The 23835-nt window shown below is 37.9% G+C and overlaps 1 protein-coding gene across 1 annotated transcript in view; it reads left to right on the top strand.

The window, feature by feature from the left end:
* LOC148944091 (serine/threonine-protein kinase NIM1-like) overlaps positions 1–23835 on the top strand; it is a 127331-nt gene that overhangs the window by 55314 nt on the left and 48182 nt on the right. The window contains exon 4 of the mRNA XM_089100632.1: positions 12358–12469. Coding sequence (XP_088956758.1) covers positions 12358–12469 — 112 coding nt within the window. The remainder of the gene's footprint in view (positions 1–12357; positions 12470–23835) is intronic.

Below are 23835 nucleotides of genomic sequence, written 5' to 3'. Positions count from 1 at the left end.
TGTTTTTAGATAATATTTTATTAATGTTTAATACTCAATTTTTGAACCCTTATATATAATACAATCTTATTTATTAAATATTTTTACCCCTCCCCCCCCCCAAAAAAAAAACCTTCTATTGTTAAAAAATTTATCAAAAGACAAATATATTTACAATTTTGGGTAATTAAATATTTACACGGTAGCTAACCCAAAAAAATTATTAATAAAAGAGTTGTTAATTTTTGCCTATAGGGGGGGGGGGATAGGGGGCTATCATTTGTAAATGCTAATACGCCTTTTTTTATTGAAAGCAGGAATGCCAAAAAGATAATTATTTTTTTCATTTAAAGTGGAGATAGAAGAAAATGATATCAAATTCCCGGCGAAACTATTGAAATATTTTGATAGACCCAGGGCCCCCTATTAGGACTTGTTCATTGTCTTGGGTATTTTGAGATTTCTCATAGGCTACTGGCCTAATTTGGTTTTTGTGTATGCTCCTTTTAATTAGATTCTTTGGATCTCATTGAATGCCACGGCGAATCTCTGACTCAGTTTTTCAGTAATTTGAGGTATATCTAAATCATTTCGACATTTTTGTTGTTTCTTGTACCCTTTTACTCATACTTTCAAATTTTTTTTCAAGGAAACACTAAGCTGTTTAACGTTATTTTGCGTGTTTGTTTGAACCATACAGTGACCTAGTTAATTACTAAGTAAATTATTTTTCTAATGAAAGCTGAGACGGTATCCTATCAAGGTGGTATCCAGAGGGCGGGGGGGTAGGGAGGTATTACATTAAAATGATAATATCTCGAATTTTTTTATTGAAAGCCGGGATCCCGAAAAGTTATTTTTTTTTAATTTAAAGCAGAAACGGCATCCTATCAAGGTGGTATCCCGGGGGAGGGGGTAGTGAGCTATCATATTTAAATGATAATACCTCGATATTTTTGAAAGCAGGGGTGCCAATAAGTTAATTTTTTTTTAAGCAGAGACGGTATCCTATCAAGATGGTATCCAGAGGGGGGCATAGGGAGTCATTATATTTCAGTGATGGTTATCTTGATTTTTTTTTTATTGAAAGCAGGGATGCCAAAAAGTTGAAAAGTTGACAAAAATTAACAAGATTTTCGTGAGTTATACTTGATGCGGCACTTGCATGGTTTCGTTGCCCGAAGGCAAAGAGACATATGCGTCCAGCTGGTTTTTTTTATTGATGAAACGGGTTTACTTTGAAAACATTCATTCATAAGTACCACGCAGATTCATCCTAAAACGAATTGGTGTGACGAAAGCGATATCGACATCCCCACCTAACGTTGCGCTTGAGTGACAATGGCGCCCTTTGTCCAGTACCCAAGTTACATTAAAAGGCCAGGTCACAATAAAAGCTTTCAATTTGGGAGGTTCAAGGAGGAGTCTTTGACAGTCTTATGACATCAGGGTACTAGATGTTGTAACGTTCTTAAGTATCTACAGGGGTTTAAAAAATTCGATCACCCCACAAATGATTACCAAAAATATGCACAAATATAACAAATTTAACATTTGGAATATTTTAACAATTTTTTCAAAGCTTCGTAGAAAAGAAAAAAAGGCTAAATACCCCTAACCACGCTTGAAAGCTGTCTTAAAAGGAAACTCTTTGAAGATTTCCATTGAAACGACCATAGCAAAAGCTTAGAGCTTCTGGGTGGGGATCAAAGAGGACTCTTTGAGTATTTTGACCACAGGTGACTTGTTGTTGCGACTTTCTTAAATTTGGTAATTCTTGTGAGCATTTGGAAATCAAAGCTTAAACTCAATAGCTGATACTAAGCGTCCTAACATTTCGCTTGGATTAAAAGTGACGAACTAGGATTAAAATCACAACATCTTCCTGAAGCTACTTAGTCTGCATATTATTTCATTTAATTACATCTAAAACGGATGAGCTTTTCATTTTTTACCTAAGAAAATAGCTGGCACTTCATTTTTCTTCATACCGAATAAACCATTAACTGTTTTTTGTTTCATTGTAATTGAAATGTTCTCACGTGAAGTGTTCTTCTTGTATTTTTCAATTTGATAAATTTACTCCTTTTAGATGCAGTTTATAATTTGACTGATATTAGGTATTTATCTGTTTATAATTTGAAATGAATCACCAAAAGAAAAATGAATAATATCCAAAAGAACAGCCAAAACCAATAAAAAAGCAGCAGTTCAGCCTTAGTCTACATGATATATTCTATAAAAAGCCAAAAAAACTTTAAAATGAATTTTTTTTTAAATTGTTATTAAGAACCAGTTTTAATGCAAGAAAGGCTTTTAAGGAATCCAAAAGAGCAAAAAAAACAAAACAAAGTCGCCCATTTCAACTGTTTTAAAGGTGACAAAACAGATATAGGCAAAGGGCATTATGGAAAAAATTAAGCTTCTAAGTTCAAAGTTATATTCAAAGTTTTTACCCAGATAACTGACGAATTTTGTGATACGGTATTTGAAGCTCGAATCTGTTGTAAATTTAAGCTGTGATTTGAGAAAGACTGATGAAAACAATAATGTTTGCTGTCAACATTGATCGCACCGGCGGCGCGCCGCCGACATCTTATCGGCGGCGCGGCGGGTCGCGCTATTTTTGGCCCCGCCGCCGCCGGTGGTCCCTCATCGGTGCGGCGCCGGGGTCTATCAATAAGCCTCTTTATGCAAGCCTGAAGGAACAACCAACGGGTTTATCCTGGCGCAAGAAACGAGTGCTTTGGATTGAAAGAACTCCTGAAATTCAGCATAGTTATCTCGTATGGAAGCGCTTCTGGAAAAGTGGGCATAGATATTTCACGCCATGTCTTCCAGTGTCTTGGGAAGTGACAAACATGCATAGGATGAACATAAGTGAATAAGATGGCATGAGCATTTCACATTCAATATATGGGACACCATGGCTTTCGTTAGCGTTGAAGCAGATCTATTGCCTCCAAACCCGACTTTAGTAGTATTGGTACAAAATCAAACAATATTTTGTTAGGGAATTGAGTTTTTTTTTCAATTACTTGTTTGATGCAGTTAGTAAGACCTTCAGCCAATCCATCACTAAATTCATTTTAGTGATGGTTAAGTTCATTTCCGACGCAAATGCATGTTGAATTTTGATTGAGGATGCAATCCTGACTTTAAAGGTTTTCTTAGCTACCTGAATAGTCCGTTACTATAAACCTTGCCCATATTTGCTGCATAGCCTAACCAATACTCCCTTATGTCGGTAGTTATAAAATAAATACTTGGCTACCGAAGTAATATTCCAGGGTTCAGCTTTTTGAAATTTCGGCAATTACAGCACCGTAAGCCAGTTACTACATAAGCTTTTTTAAAAACCGAGCATGCGCAATCCTTGAGAGTTTTTCAGCCTTTTGTTTGAAAAAAAAAATTCCCTTAAAATCCTTTCTTTACCCCAGATTTCCCTTTGTCCCTAGTTTCAAAATAAATGTCCCCAAAAGAAATGATTTCTCCCTAAAATAGGGTAATCTCCCTAAAAGTGGAAGCCCTGTCTAGTATATCACAAAGCGTGGGTCTCAATCCTATATTTGGCTGTAGAAAAATGCTGCCAGGTCGTAAAAAAAGTTAACACATGCAAAGTTTGTAGGACTTCTACTGTGGAAGGAAATGGTGAGTAAACGAAAATATATTAAAAACGAGTATTTTCTTTCCGGAAACCAAATACGTTGAACAAAATGGCTATCTCACAATTTTGATTGGATGTGTTTGGGGGAAAGATTGGTTTGGGGGGGGGTTAGTTGCCCTCCAATCACTTTCAACTGTTAAAAAGGGCACCAGCTTAATTCTTCTAATTACTTCATGTTTGACTTTTATTCCATCATTCCAGCTGTTTATTTCCAGCTTTTTCCACCATCTTCCTTTTATCAACTGCTTTTTTAGCCTTTTACCGTTTTTCAACTGCTTTTTCAGCCATCTGCTTATTCAACTATCTGCTTTCTCAGCCATATCTAGTGAAAATTTGAAGCTCTAGGGCAAGGCAGCTGCCCCCTCTGCCCCCCTTCCGTACTCCCATGGGCTGTATACCTCCACCAATGGAGGAACCAACCTAGAAACCAACCTGAGTAAACTAAAATATATTAAAAACGAGTATAAGACAGAGTGCTTTATAAGACAGAGAAAATAAAATAGAAACTTATTAATAAAAAATTTTTAATAAAAGTCTGAATATTTGGCTTCACATCGGGAAGCCTTTATTAAGCTAAAAAAGACTCCCTGAAATAAAATATGTGAAAAAAAAAGAAAAACACACAAATGCTATACAAAAATAAAAGAAAAACAGGGGAACACTCATATTTAAACAAAATCCGATTTCTTGAAGGATTAAGTATGTCCTAGGTCAAAATCAAATGCACAAGGTCCTTGACTTTTCCCAATTTTATTTTATCTTGACCTATATTATTAAAGTGTAAACAAGTATGGAATTTATTGTTCCTCTTTGCTATTATAAGTATATTTGGTTTATTATTATTATTATATTATAAATAGATATGGTTTATACACTTTATGTAGAAACATACACTTTATTATTGTACACACACTTTATGCGCACATGAACTTTAGTACATACACTTTATCATAGGCAGCGCGTTAGCGCTGCCTAAGTAAAGAACGACGTGGGCACAATGTGTGTTTTTTTTTTCTCCATACCCGGGCATTTCGTATCGAAGGAGTTGTCGTAATAACTTCGAAAAGGGCTCATTCGATTGGAAACTGGAGTGGCTAGTGCCCTTTTTAATAGTCGACAGTGATCGGAGGGCCACTAGACCCCCCCCCCCAGGCCCATCATTTCCCAAACACATCCAATCAAAAATTTTGAGATAGTCATTTTGTTCAGCGTAGTTGATTTCCAAATAGAAAATATGTTTTTGTGGAGGACACTCCCCAACTACCCTCGGGGCAAGGGTTTTAAGTTATGCCCTGAGGGCATAACTTAAAATCATTCCATTCAAAATCGAGAGCTCTAGTGACCTTTTAATAGTCGAAAGTGATTGTAGGGCAACTAACCCCCCTCCCCTCACGCCAATTATTCCCCCAAACACATTCAATCGAAATTTTGAGATAGCCATTTGTTCAGCGTAGTTGATTTCCAGATATAAAATATTTTTTGAGGAGGACACTCCCCAACAACCTTCCGGTCAAGGGGTTTAAGTTATGCCCTGGGGTCATATAAAGCTTTTATAGAAGGCGTTATCATAGAAACTTCAAAAAAGGCTCTTTCGATTGGAAATTCAAAGGGCTATTACCGTTTTTAATAGTCAAATGTGATTGGAGGGCAACTAGCCCCCCCTCCCTACGACCATCGTCCCCCCAAACACATCCAATCAAAATTTTGAGATAGCCACTTTGTTCAGCGTAGTTGATTTCAAGATAGAAAATGTGTTTTTGAGGAGGAATCTCCCCCACAACTCTCAGAGCAAGGGTTTTAATTTATGCCCAGGGGGCATATAAGGCTTTTATAGAAGTCTTTGTTGCAGAAACTTCAAAAAAGCCTCATTCGATTGGAAATTCAAAGGGCTGGTGCCCTTTTTAACAGTCGAAAGTGATTTGAGGGCAACTAGCCCCCCCCCAAACCAATCTTTCCCCCAAACACATCCAATCAAAATTGTGAGATAGCCATTTTGCTCAACGTATTTGGTTTCCGGAAAGAAAATAGGTTTTTGAGGAGGACACTCCCCCACAACCCTCAGGGCAAGGGTTTTAAGTTATGCCCGGGGGTATATAAGGCTTTTATAGAAGGCGTTGTGTAGAAACTACAAAACAGGCTCATTCGATTGGAATTTCAAAGGGCTAGTACCCTTTTTAATAGTATAAAGTGATTGGAGGGCAACTTGCCCCCCCCCACGCCCATCATTCCCCCAAACAAATCCAATCAAAATTTTGAGAGGCATTTTGTCAGCTTAGCTGATTTCCAGATGGAAAATATCTTTTTGAGAAAGACAATCCCCCACAACCCTCGGGGCCTGGGTTTTAAGTTATGCCCTGGGGCCATATAAGGTTTTTATAGAAGGCGTTGTCGTAGAAACTTCAAAAAAGCCTCATTCGATTAGAAATTCAAAGGGCTAGTGCCCTTTCTAATAGTCGAAAGTGATTGGAGGGCAACTAGCCCCCCCCCCCCAAACCAATCTTTCCCCCAAACACATCCAATCAAAATTGTGAGATAGCCATTTTGCTCAACGTATTTGGTTTCCGGAAAGAAAATAGGTTTTTGAGTAGGACACTCCCCCACAACCCTCAAGGCAAGGGTTTTAAGTTATGCCCTGGGGGTATATAAGGCTTTTATAGAAGGCGTTGTGTAGAAATTTCAAAACAGGCTCATTCGATGGGAATTTCAAAGGGCTAATACCCTTTTTAATAGTATAAAGTAATTGGAGGGCACATTGCCCCCCCCCCCCCGCCCATCATTCCCCCAAACAAATCCAATCAAAATTTTGAGAGGCATTTTGAATATTTGGCTTCACATCGGGAAGCCTTTATTAAGCTAAAAAAGACTCCCTGAAACCAAGTATGTGAATAAAAAGAAAAAACACACAAATGCTATACAAAAATAAAAGAAAAACAGGGGAACACTCATATTTAAACAAAATCCAATTTCTTGAAGCATTAAGTATGTCCGAGGTCAAAATCAAATGCACAAGGTCGTTGACTTTTCCCAATTTTATTTCATCTTGACCTATATTATAAAAGTGTAAACTAGTATGGGATTTATTGTTCCTCTTTGTTATTATAAGTATGTTTGGTTTATTATTATTATTATATTATAAGTAGATATGGTTTATACACTTTATGTAGATACATACACTTTATTATTATACACACACTTTATACGCACATACACTTTAGTACATACACTTTATCATAGGCAGCGCGTTAGCGCTGCCTAAGTAAAGAACGATGTGGGCACAACGTGTGTGTTTTTTTTTCTCCATACCCGGGCACTTCGTATCGAAGGAGTTGTCGTAAAAACTTCGAAAAGGGCTCATTCGATTGGAAACTGGAGTGGCTAGTGCCCTTTTTAATAGTCGACAGTGATCGGAGGGCCACTAGCCCCCCCCCCCAGGCCCATCATTTCCCCAAACACATCCAATCAAAATTTTGAGGTAGTCATTTTGTTCAGCGTAGTTGATTTCCAGATAGAAAATATTTATTTGAGGAGGACACTCCCCCACAACCCTCGGAGCAAGGGTTTTAAGTTATGCCCTGAGGGCATAACTTAAAATCATTCCATTCAAAATCAAGAGCTCTAGTGCCCTTTTAATAGTCGAAAGTGATTGGAGGGCAACTAACCCCCCCTCCCATCACCCCAATCATTCCCCCAAACACATCGAATCGAAATTTTGAGATAGCCATTTGTTCAGCGTAGTTGATTTCCAGATATAAAATGTTTTTTGAGGAGGAAACTCCCCCACAACCCTCAGGGCAAGGGTTTTAAGTTATGCCCTGGGGGCATATAAGGTTTTTATAGAAGGCGTTGTCGTAGAAACTTCAAAACGGGCTTTTTCGATTGGAAATTCAAAGGGCTAGTGCCCTTTTCAATAGTCGAAAGTGATTGGAGGGCAACTAGCCCCCCCCCCCCTACGACCATCGTTCCCCCAAACACATCCAATCAAAATTTTGAGACAGCCACTTTGTTCAGCGTAGTTGATTTCAAGATAAAAAATGTGTTTTTGAGGAGGAAACTCCCCCACAACCCTCAGAGCAAAGGTTTTAAGTTATGCCCTGGGGGCATATAAGGTTCTTATAGAAGGTGTTGTCGTAGAAACTTCAAAAAGACTCATTCGATTGGAAATTCAAAGGGCTAGTGCCCTTTTTAACAGTCAAAAGTGATTGGAGAGAAACTAGCCCCCCCCCCAAACCAATCTTTCCCCCAAACACATCCAATCAAAATTGCGAGATAGCCATTTTGTTCAACGTATTTGGTTTCCGGAAAGAAAATAGGTTTTTGAGGAGGACACTCCCCACAACCCTCAGGGCAAGGGTTTTAAGTTATGCCCTGGGGGTATATAAGGCTTTTATAGAAGGCGTTGTGTAGAAATTTCAAAACAGGCTCATTCGATGGGAATTTCAAAGGGCTAATACCCTTTTTAATAGTATAAAGGGATTGGAGGGCAACTTCCGCCCCCCCACGCCCATCATTCCCCCAAACAAATCCAATCAAAATTTTGAGAGGCATTTTGTCAGCCTAGCTGATTTCCAGATGGAAAATATCTTTTTGAGAAAGACAATCCCCCACAACCCTCGGGGCCTGGGTTTTAAGTTATGCCCTGGGGCCATATAAGGTTTTTATAGAAGGCGTTGTCGTAGAAACTTCAAAACAGGCTCATTCGATTCGAAATTCAAAGGACTAGTGTCCTTTTAATAGTCAAAAGTGATTGGAGGGCAACTAGACCCCCCCCCACGCCAATCATTAACCCAAACACATCTAATCAAAATTGTGAGATAGCCATTTCGTTCAGCGTAGTTGATTTCTAGATAGAAAATGTGTTTTTGAGGAGGACACTCCCCTACAACCCTCAGGGCAAGGGTTTTAAGTTATTCCCTGGGGCTATATAAGGTTTTTATAGAAGGCGTTGTCGTAGAAACTTCAAAACAGGCTCATTCGATTGAAAATTCAAAGCGCTAGTGCCCCTTTTTATAATCGAAAGTAATTGGAGGGCAACTAGCCCCCCAACGCCCATCATTCCCCGAAACACATCCAATAAAACTTTGAGGTAGCCATTTTGTTCAGCGTAGGCTACTTGATTTCCAGATAGAAAATGTGTTTTTGAGGAGGACACTCCCCAACAACCCTCAGGGCAAGGGTTTTAAGCTATGTCCTGGGGTATATAAAGTTTTTATAAAAGGCGTTGTCATAGAAACTTCAAAAGGGGCTCATTTGATTGGAAATTCAAAGGGCTAGTGCCCTTTTTAATAGTCAAAAGTAATTGGATGGAACTAGGCCCCCCTACGTCCATCATTCACCCAAACACATCAAATCAAAATTTTGAGATAGCCATTTTGTTTAGCGTAGGCTAGTTGATTTCCAGATAGAAAATATGTTTTTGAGAAGGACACTCCCCCACAACCCTCGGGGCAAGGGTTTTAAGTTACGCCCTGGGGCATATACGGTTTTTATAGAAGGTGTTGTCGTAAAAACTTCAAAACAGGCTCATTCGATTTGGAATTCAAAGGACTAGTGCCCTTTTTAATAATTGAAAGTGATTGGATGGGAACGACCCCCCCCCCCCACGCCCAGCATTCCCCGAAACACATCCAATCAGAACTTTGAGATAGCCATTTTGTTCAGCGTAGGCTACTTGATTTCCAGATAGAAAATATATTTTTTAGGAGGACACTCCCCCACAACGTTCAGGACAAGGGTTTTAAGTTATGCCTTGGGGGCATATAAGGTTTTTATAGAAGGCATTGTTGTAGAAACTTCAAAAACAGCTCATTCTTCAAAAAACAGTTCCCTTCTTAAAAGTATAAAGTAATTGGAGGGGAACTAGCCGCTCCCCCACGCCCATCATTCCCTCAAACACATCCAACCAAAATTTTGAGATAGCCATTGGGTTCAGCGTAGTTGATTTCCACATAAAAATATGTTTTTGAGGAGGACATTCCCCAACAACCCTCAGGGCAAGGGTTTTAAGTTATGTCCTAGGGTATATAAAGTTTTTATAGAAGGCGTTGTCATAGAAACTTCAAAAGGGGCTCATTTGATTGGAAATTCAAAGGGCTAGTGTTCTTTTTAATTGTCAAAAGTGATTGGATGGCAACTAGGCCCCCCTCATGTCCATTATTCACCCAAACACATCAAATCAAAATTTTGAGATAGTCCATATTGTTTAGCGTAGGCTAGATGATATCCAGATAGAAAATATGTTTTTGAGAAGGACACTCCCCCACAACCCTCAGGGCAAGGGTTTTAAGTTATGCCCTGGGGGCATATAAGGTCTTTATAGAATGCCTTGTCGTAGAAACTTCAAAAAATGCTAATTCGATTGGAAATTCAAAGGGCTAGTGCCCTTTTTAATAGTCGAAATTCATTTGAGGGCAACTAGCCCCTCCACGCCCATCCTTCCCTCAAACACATCCAATCAAAATTTTGAGATAGCCATTTTGTTCAGCGTAGTTGATTTCCAGATAGAAAAAAATGTTTTTGAGAGGAGGATACTCCCCCACAACCTTCAGGGCAAGGGTTATAAGTCATGCCCAGGGGGCATATAAGATTTTTATAGAAGGCGTTGTTGTAGAAACTTCAAAAACAGCTCATTCGATTGGAAATTAAAAGGGCTATTGCTCTTTTTCATTGTCGATAGTGATTTGAGTGCAACTAGACCCCCAACGCCCATCATTCTCCCAAGTACATCCAATAAAAATTTTGAGATAGCCATTTTGTTCAGCGTAGTTGATTTACAGATAGAAAATATGTTTTTGAGGAGGATACTCCGCCACAGCCCTCAGGGCAAGGGTTTTAAGCTATGCCCTGGGGACATATAAGGTTTTATAGAAGGCGTTGTCGTAGAAACTTCAGAAAAGGGTTCATTCGATTTGAAATTTAAAGGGCTAGTGCCCTTTTAATAGTCGAAAGTGATTAGTAATATGTTTTGTTGTTGTTGTTGTTTAGACCAGGACGCTTCATATCGAAGGAGTTGTCGTGGAAACTTCGAAAAGAGCTCATTCGATTGAAAATAGAAAGTGCTGATGCCCGTTTTAATAGTCGAAAGTGATTGGAGGGTAATTAATCCCCCTTCCACTCCCACCCTTCCAATTGCCCATATTGTTTAAGAACTAAATGTTTCCTAGCACTGTGATAATGCTAATTCCCAATAAGGCATCCCAGCAGTATCCCAAGAACGATTGAGGGTATTATGTTCAAACTTTCGAGGCTACTTCTGTTCTTAAAATTTAACCAAATCAAAATAGTGTAAGTGTATCCAAGCTATCAAAGAAAGTAAATTGATTTTTTTTGCGAATGGTATCAAGTTTTCCATTTCAGGTCAACTAGAGGAGGTATGAAACTAAGTTAAACGTTCTGTTTGTGTCCAGATTTTTAAAAGGTTGTATGTTGTTAAAAATTGCTAAAAAATTTTCTCCAGCATACAAATAGCAGGTCAAATTATAAAGTCTTAAAAAACGAAAAGATTTAAAGTGTTATTTTCTTTTTCCCTGAAAAGACTATGTCAATATAGCACGAACAGAAATTAATTAAAAAAAACTTTTTGCACAAAATAAATTTTTCAAAAAAAGTAAAGAACTCCATTAAGCAAAAATGAGCAAAAATAAAATCAAATAATCTACAAAGCTCGAAACTACCACAAATCAGCATCGATAAATAAATGAAACCCAAAACGAACAGAAATTACAATAAATAACCGAGTTAAACTCAAAATGAGCAGAAATTAACATAAGTTGGTCGCTAAACCCCTATGCCTTCCCAAGGCCAGAACAAAATTTGTACCTTACTGAAAAACTTCAAATGAATGTGCATTGTCAGTTTAATATACATTTACTGATATTTAGTAATCAAAATGTTAAAATTATTCGATTTATTAAAGTTATAAAAGTAAAAATATTTTTATATTTTTTCAGTAAAGTGCAAACTTTGGTCTGGCCTTGGGAAGGCATAGGGGTTTAGCGACCAACTTATGTTAATTTTCTGCTCATTTTGAGTTTAACTCGGTTATTTATTGTAATTTCTGTTCGTTTTGGGTTTCATTTATTTATCGATGCTGATTTGTGGTAGTTTCGAGCTTGGTAGATTATTTGATTTTATTTTTGCTCATTTCTTGTTTAATGGAGTTCTTTACTTTTCTTTGAAAAACTTATTTTGTGGAAAAAGTTTTTTTAATTAATTATTACAAGTACATATGGTTTTAGATTGGTTTTGACTAATATATTCTAAATTGAGCTGAATTGACATTCTCCTTCATCTCAACTATAGTTAGTAACTCAGGGAGAGACGCTAAATCTTTTCCATGGGGGTGAGGGTAAGACAAAACCAAGGTTTTCCTTTGGAAAGTCGGCAGAAAAACCTTCTTTATACCGACTTCCAGGTAACTTTTTTCTCATTTTGATGCGTAATTTTACAGATTTTGAACTTTAACGGAAAGGGAGTCTCCTCCATAATGCCTCCAACTACGTCTTTAATTTTAAACAGGTCTTGTTTTTTATCACAATAATATTGGTTTATTTGCTTGTTTCGAGGAAAAAGATTTAATATAGGCCGAAGATAACTTTTCTGTCGCTTACACAAAATCTGAGACAAGTGAAGCGCGTGCACAAATAGCGACACAAAACCATCTCTTTGTCATGTATGTAACGATTTTCTTGTCTATTTTAAATTTATTTTTCCAGAAAGAGTTGCCATTAAAATAATTGACAAAGTGGGCCTTGATTCAAAAGGCTTGGTGATGCTGTCAAGAGAAATAGAAAGTATGACTAAATTGGATCATCCTCATATTGTCGGGTAAGCTATACAAAACTTCTAGCTTCTTCAAGCTTCTTCTAGCTTCTTTATTTTTGTGTTTATAAAGCCGTAAACTTGTAACTTTACGTTAAAATACTAATTAAATAAAGTTTGTTTCTGCCGTCTGTAGAATGACCCACCTATTAAGATCTTTCAAGTAATTAGAATCTGAAAACTCTGTCAGTTGTTCGGATGGTGTAAGTCGGAGAAAAAGTACTTAATAATAGCCTATATAATTGGAAAATTGTACTTGTTCAAAATACAAGAACACCCGTTTTATAGTCATTTTTATAAACACTCGTTCTGGTAGCGCAATAAGTTTTTAATGTAGATATTCAGCTGTTAATAAAATGTTTTAAGCAACCTGTTTGTGAGTTTTTATTCTTATTTTGATTTACTTTTGCAATGAACTATTACTTTTTTGTATTGTTACTTCACCTTTTTTGTTTAGTTGCTTCACTGTAGTTACTTTTGTTATATAGTTGATGTATAGTTCGTTTTACTTTGTATAGTTGCAATGAACTGGTACTTTTTTTTGTATATTTGATTCACTTTTTTGTACAGCTGCTTCCCTATCATCACTTTTTTTTTGTATAGTTGCTGTATAGTTTGTTTTACTTTGTGTAGTTGCAATGAACTGTTACTCTTTTTATATATTTGCTTCACTTTTTTTGTATAGCTGCTCCACTATCGTCACCTTTTTTGTATGGATCGTATAAAGTCATCTTGTCTTAGTTTTTTTTCCCTCCTCTAATAGGTTAACTAAGGAGTAAAGACTTGGTTAGCCTAGCACTTCTAATCGCCGAAAAACTACTTTGTTCTGCTATCCCAGTTCTTTCTATCAGTTGTTGACAGTTTTATTTGGTACATAAAAACACAAATTTAGATTAACAAAAATGTGTTGGTCAACATTCATGGAAACATACGATTTGATATGAGAGTTAATATTGGAAGCCTTAAGTGGCTTCCATACTAAGTATATAATTTCCTATGCCAAGTGGTTAAGTTACTTTACGGTGAGTATAACATTTCAAACTTAAAGAAGGCTTTTCACGCACAAAAATCCATAAAACTGTCATAGCTATTGTCTGAAATCATCACCATAAGGAAACTAACTTCAAAAATCAAAATTTCGAACGGAGCACATTATGCAAACTCTGATCAAGTGTGCAGGCCTCCTCCTTCGAAGCATTTATGTGCAGCTGCTTACTCAAGATGTCAGATGTCAAGAGATACCTGTCAGAGGAGTCTTTGGTCAGGTTAAAAAAAAAAAGAAACTTACAAAAAAAGTATGATGTAAACCCTTAGCATCTGGTGCTGGATAATGCAAGAGAAGCCTTAATGCTCCCTCGCCTTTAATACTCCCTCACCTTTTTAACCATCACCGATCAAAATGTTGCTGTTACGCCCAAAGTCCGTATTTGACATTTTCATGCTTCCGAGATAATTGCCAAAATCTGTTTGCTAGGTTTTCCTCAAAAGGAGAATTGCCAGGCAATGTATACCTGATGTGCATTACACTGCTGTTACTTTCTTTGAGAACAGCTTTGTAAACTGTTACTGGAAAGTATCCCAGAAATGTAAAAATGTGTGATACAAACATTGGTTGTGACAGAAACGAAGTGGTTTCTGTCACCACTATTAAGTCCTACTGGTTTGAAACATCTAATGTTGAAGATCTGCTCTACGCGTCCTGCCATTCTGATAGTTTTATAATAGGTGGTAAAATAAACGTATTTGTGCAAATAAAAACAACATATACACAAAAAACATGTAATTCTTGAGTAATGGTGAGCTGACTAATCATCCTCTTTTTTTACATTATCTGCTGATCTTCTCTTTAAGAACATATATTCAACTGCTTCTTCTACTTATCTAAAAAACTTAAACATTTTAGACATCACCAAAGAATATGTATAATTTATAAAAATGGAAACTGACCCTAGTGTCGGCAAAAAACAATCAGCACCATCTAGCCTTCGGCAGCACTTGGCATTTCTTCAAGCTTAGTAATCGTTTTTTTGTTAGGAACTGAGAAAAGACACTTATTACTGCACTAATTCCATCAAGTAAAAAAAAAAATGTAGTGCTGCCAAACACTAGATGGCCTATTATTATATCAACACTAGTCAATAGAAAACTATCTGTCTAAGAGTTACCCATCCTCTTTAGACACGAACTTAAGGCGTGGCAGTGACGAAACGGTCTTCTCTGCCTATCTAATAATATTATAATAATAAATGAAACGAAATCAGGTAACAAAAACAAATAAATAAAAGTATAGGATTTATTGAATAATGAATAAGATTATCAAACGGTTCGTGGTAACGAACTGTAAGTAAGGAGCGACCCGAAACTAAAATAACGGAATTTTGATACCAATAGATACATCAAAAGAATTGGCTTTTTATGCTGATTTCAAATATATAGATTTCTTTAGGCTTAGTCCTATCCATCAAAGGTTTTGCGCCTGAGAATATGTTCCTGATTTTCGAAAAAAGGGGGGAACAGCCTTAATGTCGGGTGATCTCAATGAAAATCACACTATCAGATTCAGAGTATCAGGGAACTCTAGTGTATAGGCTTCAAGCTCCTATCTGCAAAAATATGGAATTTTGTATTTTTGCCAGAAGAAAGATCATGGATGCGTGCTTATTTGTTGTTGTTTTTTTATTTGTTTTTTTTTTATTTTGTTTTTTTCCTAGGGGTGATCGTATCGACCCAGTGGTCCTAGAACATTGCGAGATGGCCCATTCGAACCGAAATTAAAAGTTTTAGTGCCCTATTTTAGTGACCAAAAAAATTGGAGGGCAACTAGGCCCCCACCCCACCCTTTTTTCCGAAATTGTCCGATCAAAATTTTAAGATATCCATTTTGTTCATCATAGTTGAAAGACGCAATAGCTATCCCTCTGGGTATAACATGAGCCCCCTCCCCCCAGAGCCCCAGGGGAAAGGTTTTTAAGTTATAAAATTTGCCCATTGTTTGTGCATAGTATTTGTTATTCCGATGTAGGCATATATTTTTGATAGGGGGGGGGACACATTTATGCTGGGTGTTTTTCCATCGGGGGAATTTTCCATGGGGAGGGAAGTTTCCTGGGAGTGAACTAGTCAGGGGAAATTATACACTGGGCATATTTGTCAGAATTCATATACACAATTCTTTTTATATGTCTTGCTTTCTCTTTTCCGTCTCAATTTTACACGCAGAGTGGTTAAGAATAATTGTCAAAGGTAAATTTTCACCGGGACTGAATTGTCTAGAGGATATTTCCTAGGGGAGGGGGCTTCTCCGTGAAGGTGGGCCAGATTCCCTGGCATTATTTAAAAAACGATCAGGAATTAAATTTAAAAAAAAAACAAGGCTTTTCAGCTGAAAGTAAGGAGCAATATTAAATCTCAAAACGAACAGAAATTATTACGCATATAAAATGGGTTGCCTCCTCCTTAACACCTGGCTCTTTACGCTAAATTTTGAATTTTCTCCCAATTTTTTAAGAATGAATTCTGAAACACAAGGGCCGTTTAATTAGAAAAATAAGACGCTTTTTTAAAAGTACTAAAAAACTTTAGCGTCAAGAGGGAGGTGTTGAGGAGGGGGCAACCCCCTTTACATAGGTAATAATTTCTGTTTGTTTTAAGTTTTAATGTTACTCCTTACTTTCAGTTGAAAAAACTTGTTTTTGTTTTTTAATTTAATATGATCATAAATCGTTGGACAAGTCCGTAATCTCTGCAAGGTCAGTCGGACAATTTGAAATCCCCATTAGTCTGTTCGACATAAAACCGGCTCGAGATTGTTGGTAAATCAAGCAGTGGTTTACCTTTGTCATTTCCTATATTTTTGTAGAAAGTTTTCTCTGTTGCCTCAGCAACCTCAAAAACTACTTTGTTCTCACTATTTCAAGTTAATAAGATATATATGCTTTGTTGCTAGGTTTTGTGAGCTCCACCTGTGTTTAGTAATAATGTTGTATTTTTGACAACCGTAGGAAAAACGCTATCAATTCCTTCTTTAAACGAAGGGATTATATTAATAAGAAAAAATTAAATTGGTGATGCATTTAAAAAAGAAGAAGAAACATAAAGTCTGAAATGCATAAATCATTTTGTTTGTGGCAAGTATTCTGGAAGGGTAAAATTTTGATTTCTGAGTTTGATCAACTTGGTACAATTGGCTTGTTAGAGTAAAGCCAAGACAGATAGTTTCTGTGAGGGATAAAACTGGCTTAACGTTTTCAGAGCTGCAATTCAAAATACATAAGCGATAAATGAAGCTATAATGAAACCGAACAACCTTTAGCTTCCAGGGTGCAAGGGCCTGACCCTGCCAGTAAGCATACAGTGAATACTCTACTACTACTACTAACAACTCACCGCAACACCAAGCCACCTGAGGCCAACACAGCCACGCAGGCTCCTCCTCCATCCCGATCTATTCAAAGCCTCCCTTTTTACACCCTCCCATGAAGTTCCCGTTTCCTTTAAATCTTTTTTATGACGTCCTCCCAACACAGACGAGGACGACCTATTTTCCGTTTAGCCCTAGGCGGTTGGCCGAAAAGAACAATCTTCGGCAATCTGTCATCCTTCATCAGCAAAACATCCATAGCCACCTCTTCCTTTCTTTCATTATAGCCCTAGAGAGCGGTATTGAACCACCTTTTTCGTACAGCCTATCGTTTGAAATACGGTCAGTCAGCCGGGTACCCAGAAAGCAATTTCTCTGGAAAACATCTAGCAAATCTTCATCCGCTTTTCGGACCGCCCATGCTTCAGAGCCAGATTTGACAACTGTCATCACTGTAACTTCTAATATTCTAATCTTGGTTTGCAGACTTATCTTCCTATTCTTACAAACTTTTTTAACTGTGAAAAAACACCCTGAGCCTTGGCTCTTCTACTTTTAACATCTTTACTGCTCCCACCATCTTTACTAATAATACTACCAAGGTAAGTGAAGCTGCCCACCTGATCAATGTTTTCATTACCCAATGTCACCTTTTCATCTTTACTTATTCCTAGCCTTAGTGACTTAGTCTTCTTAACATTAATTTTCGAACCTATTCTAGCACCCTGATATCGCAAAACCTCTAAAAGTTCATTCTTTTTGCTCACACTTTCATCTAGGATGCTAAACTCGTCAGCATAATGTTGAAAATGAAAACCCACAAAAAAGCAATCTTAAACAACATTTTGAAATAGCCAACGTTGTTCATCTCTGCAATTCCAGCCATATGACCTTGCAGGGGGGGGGGATATTTGATATTATTTTACCCTGATTCAAAATAGTTTATAGTCGTTAGCTAAAATTGCTTAATAAAAATTATCAGCGTTTGTGTAATTTAGGGGAAGATAGGAAAAATGTGACCTTGTTGAAATTAATACAATTCAGTTTTGTATATCTCATTGGACACAAAAGAAAATAAATTTTTCAAGGGATATTGTTTCAAATAGTGCACTGGTAAGTTTGAGGAGGGCTCATTCAAACTCAAATTTAAGATATAAATATGGTAACATTTGCTCCATTTTCTTCCGTTAGACGTAAGTCATGGCACCAAAGGGATGAAATTAGTACAAGAAAAAATTCTTATGTAGAAAATTAATTGACAATTGTATCCATCCCTTTTCAACCATGTCAACTCTTATTCAAGATAAAATTTCAGTGAAGAATGAAACGGTACTTTTATGTTAGGCTCTTTGACCTGTGTATGATTAAATAAAAAAAAAGTTTTTTTCAACTGAAGGTAATGAGCAACATTAAAACTTGAAATGAACAGAAATTATTACGTATATGAGGGGGTTTGCCCCGTCGTCAATACCTCAATCTCTACACTAAAGTCCAAATTTTGTTCCAATTCTTTAAGAATTACCCCTGAATCACACAAGCCGTTTAATTAGAATAAATAGCTCTTATGAAAGTACTAAAAAAAACTTTAGCGTAAAGATTAAGGTATTGACGAGGGGGGCCCCCTGTCATATACGTATTAATTTCTGTTCGTTTCAAGTTTTAATGTTGCTCCTTATTTTGAGTTGAAAAGGCTTATTTTTCTTATTTATTTTCTGAACGTTTTTAAATAATACTGGGATATCCAGCGCCCCCTTAGTGGAAAATTCCCTTCCCCATGAAAAGTTCCTCCAAGAGAAGATCCTCTAACGTAACACCCTCCCCCGACCCCCTCCCATCAGAAAAAATCCCCCTGAAAATGTCTGTATACTTTGTAATTACCAATACTATATGTAAAGAATGGGCAAAGTCCACAACTTGTAGCCTTTCTCCTTGGGACTGTGGGGGCTTAAGTCATCTTCAAAGACATAGTTATACATTTTTAGACTATGCTGAACAAAATGGCTATCTAAAAATTTTGATCTGGTGACTTTATGAAAAAATGAGCGGGGGAGGGGGCCTAGTTGCCCTCCTATTTTTCGGTTACTTAAAATGAGCACTAGAACTTTTAATTTCCATTAGAGTGAGTCCTCTAGCGATATTCTAGGACCACTGGGTCGATAAGATCACCAAACAAACAAAACAAAACAAAATAAAAATAAACACGCACCCGTGATCTTTCTTCTGCCATAAAATACAAAATTCCATATTTTTGCAGACAGGAGCTTGAAACCCCCACAGTGGGGTTATATGATTCTCTGAATCTGATGGTGTGATTTTCATTAAGAATCTAAGACTTTTAGGGGATATTTCCTCTTTTTTTCGAAAATAAGGCAAATTTCCCAGGCTTGTAACTTTTAATAGGTAATACTAAACTTGATAAAAATCCGACTCTTTTAATGTATCTATTGGTATCAAAATTCTATTTTTTAGAGTTTCGGTTACTATTGAGCCGGTTCGCTCCTTACTTACAGTTCGTTACCACGGACTGTTTGATAGAATAAATGTATATAGAGTCCACGATAAAAGAGGCCCATAATGGTGAAAGAATAAAAAACAAATAGTGGTACAAATTGTGATGGGGTTGTAAATGACCAATAGTTTGCGATTAAAAAAAAAAAATCATAGGCAGCGCAATAGCGCTACCTAAGTAAAGAACGATGTGGGCACAATGTATTGTTTATTTCTTGGTCTTAGACCAGGGCACTTCGTATCGAAGGAGATCTCGCAGAAACTTCGAAAAGGGCTCACTCGATTGGAAATTGGAGTGACTAGTGCCCTTTTTAATATTCGAAAATGATTGGAGGGCAACTAGCCCCCCCCCCCCCCAGCCCATCATTCCCCCAAACACATCCAATCAAAATTTTGAGATAGCCATTTTGTTCAGCGTAGTTGATTTCCAGATAGAAAATATATTTTTGAGGATGTCACTCCCCCACAACCCTCATGGCAAGGGTTTTAAGTTATGCCCTGGGGGCATATAAGAACGATGTTGGCACAATGTATTATTTATTATTTTTTTCTTTTAGACCAGGGCACTTCGTATCGAAGAAGTTGTCGTAGAAACTTCGAAAAGGGCTCATTGAATTGGAAATTGGAGTGGCTTGTGCCTTTTTTAATAGTCGAAGGTGATTGGAAGGCAACTAACACCTCTTCCACGCCCATCATTCCCCCAAACACATCCAATCAAAATTTTGATATAGCCATTCTGTTCAGCGTAGTTGATTTTCTGATAGAAAATATGTTTTTGAGGAGGTCACTCCCCCACAACCCTCAGGGCAAGGGTTTTAAGTTATGCCCTGGGGGCATATAAGAACGATGTTGGCACAATGTATTATTTATTATTTTTTTTCTTTAGACCAGGGCACTTCGTATAGAAGAAGTTGTCTTAGAAACGTCAAAAAGGGCTCATTCAATTGGAAATCAGAGTGGATTGTTCCTTTTCTAATAGTCGAAATCAATCTGAAGGCGACTAACACTCCTTTCACGCCCACCATTTTCCAAAAAATATCCCGTCAAAAGTTTGAGATTTCCATTTTGTTCAGCGTAGTTGATTTCCACATAGAAAATATGTTTTTGAGGAGGACACTCTCCCACAACCCTCGGGGCAAGGGTTGTAAGTTATGCCCTGGGGGCATATAAGAACGATGTTGGCACAACGTATTATTTATTATTTTTTCCTTTAGATCAGGGGACTTCGTATCGAAGAAGTTGTCGTAGAAACTTCGAAAAGGCTCATTCAATTGGAAATCGGAGTGGCTTGTGCCCTTTTTAATAGTCGAAAGTGATTGGAAGGCAACTAACAACCCTTCCGCGCCCATTTCCCGAAACACATCCGATCAAAATTCCAAGATAGCCATTTTGTTCAACGTAGTTAAAAGTTCTGGAAATTAGGTCTTTGAGGATGACACCCCCCCCCCCACTGCCCTCAGGGCAGTGGTTGTAAGTTAGTCCCTGGGGGCATATAAGTTTTTTATAGAATGTGTTGTCGTAGAAACTTCAAAAAGGGATCATTCGACTGGAAATTCAAAGGTCTAGTGCCCTTTTCAATAGTCGAAGTGATTTGAGGGCAACTAACCCCCCTCTCGCGCCCTCCTTTTTCCTAAACACATCCAATCAAAATTTTTAGATAGCCATTTTTTTCAGCGTCGTTGATTTCCAGATAGAAATTATGTTTTTGAGGAGGAAACTCCCTCAGGGCAAAGGTTGTAAGTTATGCCCTGGGGGCATTTAAGGTTTTTATAGAAATTGTTGTCCTAGAAACTTCAAAGAAGGCTCATTCGACTAGTTATTCAAAGGGCTGGTGCCCTTTTTAATAGTCGAAAGTAATTGGAGGGCAACTAACCCCCCTCTCAGGCCCCCCTTTTCCCCAAACACATCCAATAAAAATTTTTAAGAGAGCCATCTTGTTCAACGTAGTTAAAAGTTCTGGAAATTAGATCTTTGAGGATGACAACTCCCCCACAGCCCTCAACGCAAGGTTTGCAAGTTATGCCCTTGGGGCATATAAGGTTTCTATAGAACGCGTTGTCGTAGAAACTTCAAAAAGGGCTCAATCGGTTGGAAATTGAAATGGCTAATGCTCTTTTTAATAGTCGAAAGTTATTGGAAGGTAACTAACACCCCTTGCACGCCCACCATTTCCCCAAAAACATCCAATAGAAAATGTGAGATAGCCATTTTTTCCACGCAGTTTAAAATTCAGGAAATTATATCTTTGATTAGAACACTCCCCCCAGAGTCTTCAGGGCAAGGGTTTTAAGTTGTGCCCTGGGGACATATAAGTTTTTATTGAAATTTTTGTCATAGAAACTTGAAGAAGGGCTCATTGAATTGGAAATTCAAAGGGCTAGTCCCCTTTTTAATAGTCTCAAAAGTGATTTGAGGGCAAGTAAACCCCCCCCCCTCTTACCCACCTTTTCCCCAAACAAATCCAATCAAAAAATTTTGATACCCATTTTATTCAACATAGTTGAAAGTTTTGGAAATTAGGTATTTAAGGATGACAACACCTCCACCCCTATAGCCCTCAGGGCAAGGGTCGTAAGCTATACCCTGGGGGTACATAAGGTTTTTATAAAAAGTGTTGTAGGAACTTCAAAAGGGCTCGGGTGATTGGAAATTCAAAGGGATAGGGCCTTATAAACTGTCAAAAGTAACTGGAGAGCGACTAATCCCCCTCTCACGGCTAAAATATCTCTAAACACATCCAACCAAAATTTTGAGATACCCATTTTGTTCAATGTCGTTAAAAATTCTGAAAATTATGTCTTTTAGGATGATAACCCCATCAGAGCCCAATGCAAGGGTTGTAAGTTATGCCCTAGGGGCATATAAGGCATATGTAGAAAGTTGTTGAAGAAATTTCAAAAAGGGTTCATTCAACTGGAAATCGGAGTGGCTTGGGCACTTTTTAATAGTCGAAAGTGATTGGAAGGCAACTAACACCCCTTCCCCACCCACCATTTCCCGAAGCACATCCAATCAAAATTTTTAAGACAGCCATTTTGTTCAACGTAGATAAAAGTTCTGGAAATTAGGTCTTGAAGATGACACCCCCCCCCCTGCAGCCCGCAGGGCAAGGGTTGTAGGTGATGCCCTGGGGGCAGTTAAGGTTTTTATAGAATGAGTTGTCGTAGAAACTTCAAAAAGGGCTCATTCGATTGGAAATTCAAAGGGCTAGTGCCCTTTTCAATAGTCGAAAGTGATTGGAGGGCAACTAGCCCCCCCCCTACGACCATCGTCCCCCCAAACACATCCAATCAAAATTTTGAGATAGCCACTTTGTTCAGCGTAGTTGATTTCAAGATAAAAAATGTGTTTTTGAGGAGGAAACTCCCCCACAACCCTCAGGGCAAAGGTTTTAAGTTATGCCCTGGGGGCATATAGTTTTTTATAGAATGAGATGTCGTAGAAACTTCAAAGAGGGCTCATTCGATTTGAAATTTAAATGGCTAGTGCCCTTTTTATAGTCGAAAGTGATTGGAAGGCAACTAACACCCCTTCCTCGCCCACCGTTTCCCCAAACACATCCAATCAAAATTTTTAAGATAGCCATTTTGCTCAACGTAGATAAAAGTTCTGGAAATTAGGTCTTTGAAGATGACACCCCCCCCTACAGCCCTCAGGGCAAGGGTTGTAGGTGATGCCCTGGGGGCATTTAAGGTTTTTATAGAATGAGTTGTCGTAGAAACTTCAAAAAGGGCTCATTCGATTGGAAATTGAAATGGCTTGTGCCCTTTTTAATAGTCGAAAGCGATTGGAAGACAACTAACACCCCTTCCACGACCACCATTTCCTCTAACTCGTCGAATCAAAATTTTGAGATAGCCTTTTTGTTCCGTGCAGTTTAAAGTTCAGGAAATTATACCTTTGAGCAGGACACTCCCCCCAGAGTCTTCAGGGCAAGGGTTAAAAGTTATTCCCTGGGGGCATATGAGATTTTATTGAAATCGTTGTCGTAGAAACTTGAAGAAGGGCTCATTAGATCGGAAATTCAAAGGGCTAGTGCCCTTTTTAATAATCTCGAAAGTGATTTGAGGGCAACTAGCCCCCCTCTCTCATCCACCTTTTCCCCAAACACATCCAATCAAAATTTTTTGACACCCATTTTATTCAACATAGTTGAAAGTTCTGGAAATTAGGTATTTAAGGATGACAACACCTCCACCCCCACAACCCTCAGGGCAAGGGTCGTAAGTTATGCCCTGGGAGTATATAAGGTTTATATAGAAAGCGATGTTGTAGAAACTTCAAAAAGGGCTCATTCAGTGGGAAATTGAAAGGGCTAGTGCTCTTTTAATAGCCGAAAGCGATTGAAGGGCAACTAACCCCACTCTCATGCCCACCATTTCCCAATTCACATCCAATCAAAATTTTGGGATAACCATTTTGTTCAACGTAGTCGAAAGTCCTGGAAATTAGGTCTTTTAGGATGATAAGCCAATCAAAGCGCTCAGTTCAAGGGTTGAAAGTT

The sequence above is a fragment of the Artemia sp. Qi Xiang Cuo genome, chromosome 14 (genome assembly GCF_049724085.1).
Source record: "Artemia sp. Qi Xiang Cuo chromosome 14, ASM4972408v1, whole genome shotgun sequence".
In the NCBI taxonomy this organism is placed as follows: Eukaryota; Metazoa; Arthropoda; class Branchiopoda; order Anostraca; family Artemiidae; genus Artemia; species Artemia sp. Qi Xiang Cuo.
The sequence above is the reverse complement of the archived record's forward strand: the minus strand, read 5'-3'. Positions and strand labels throughout refer to the sequence as shown.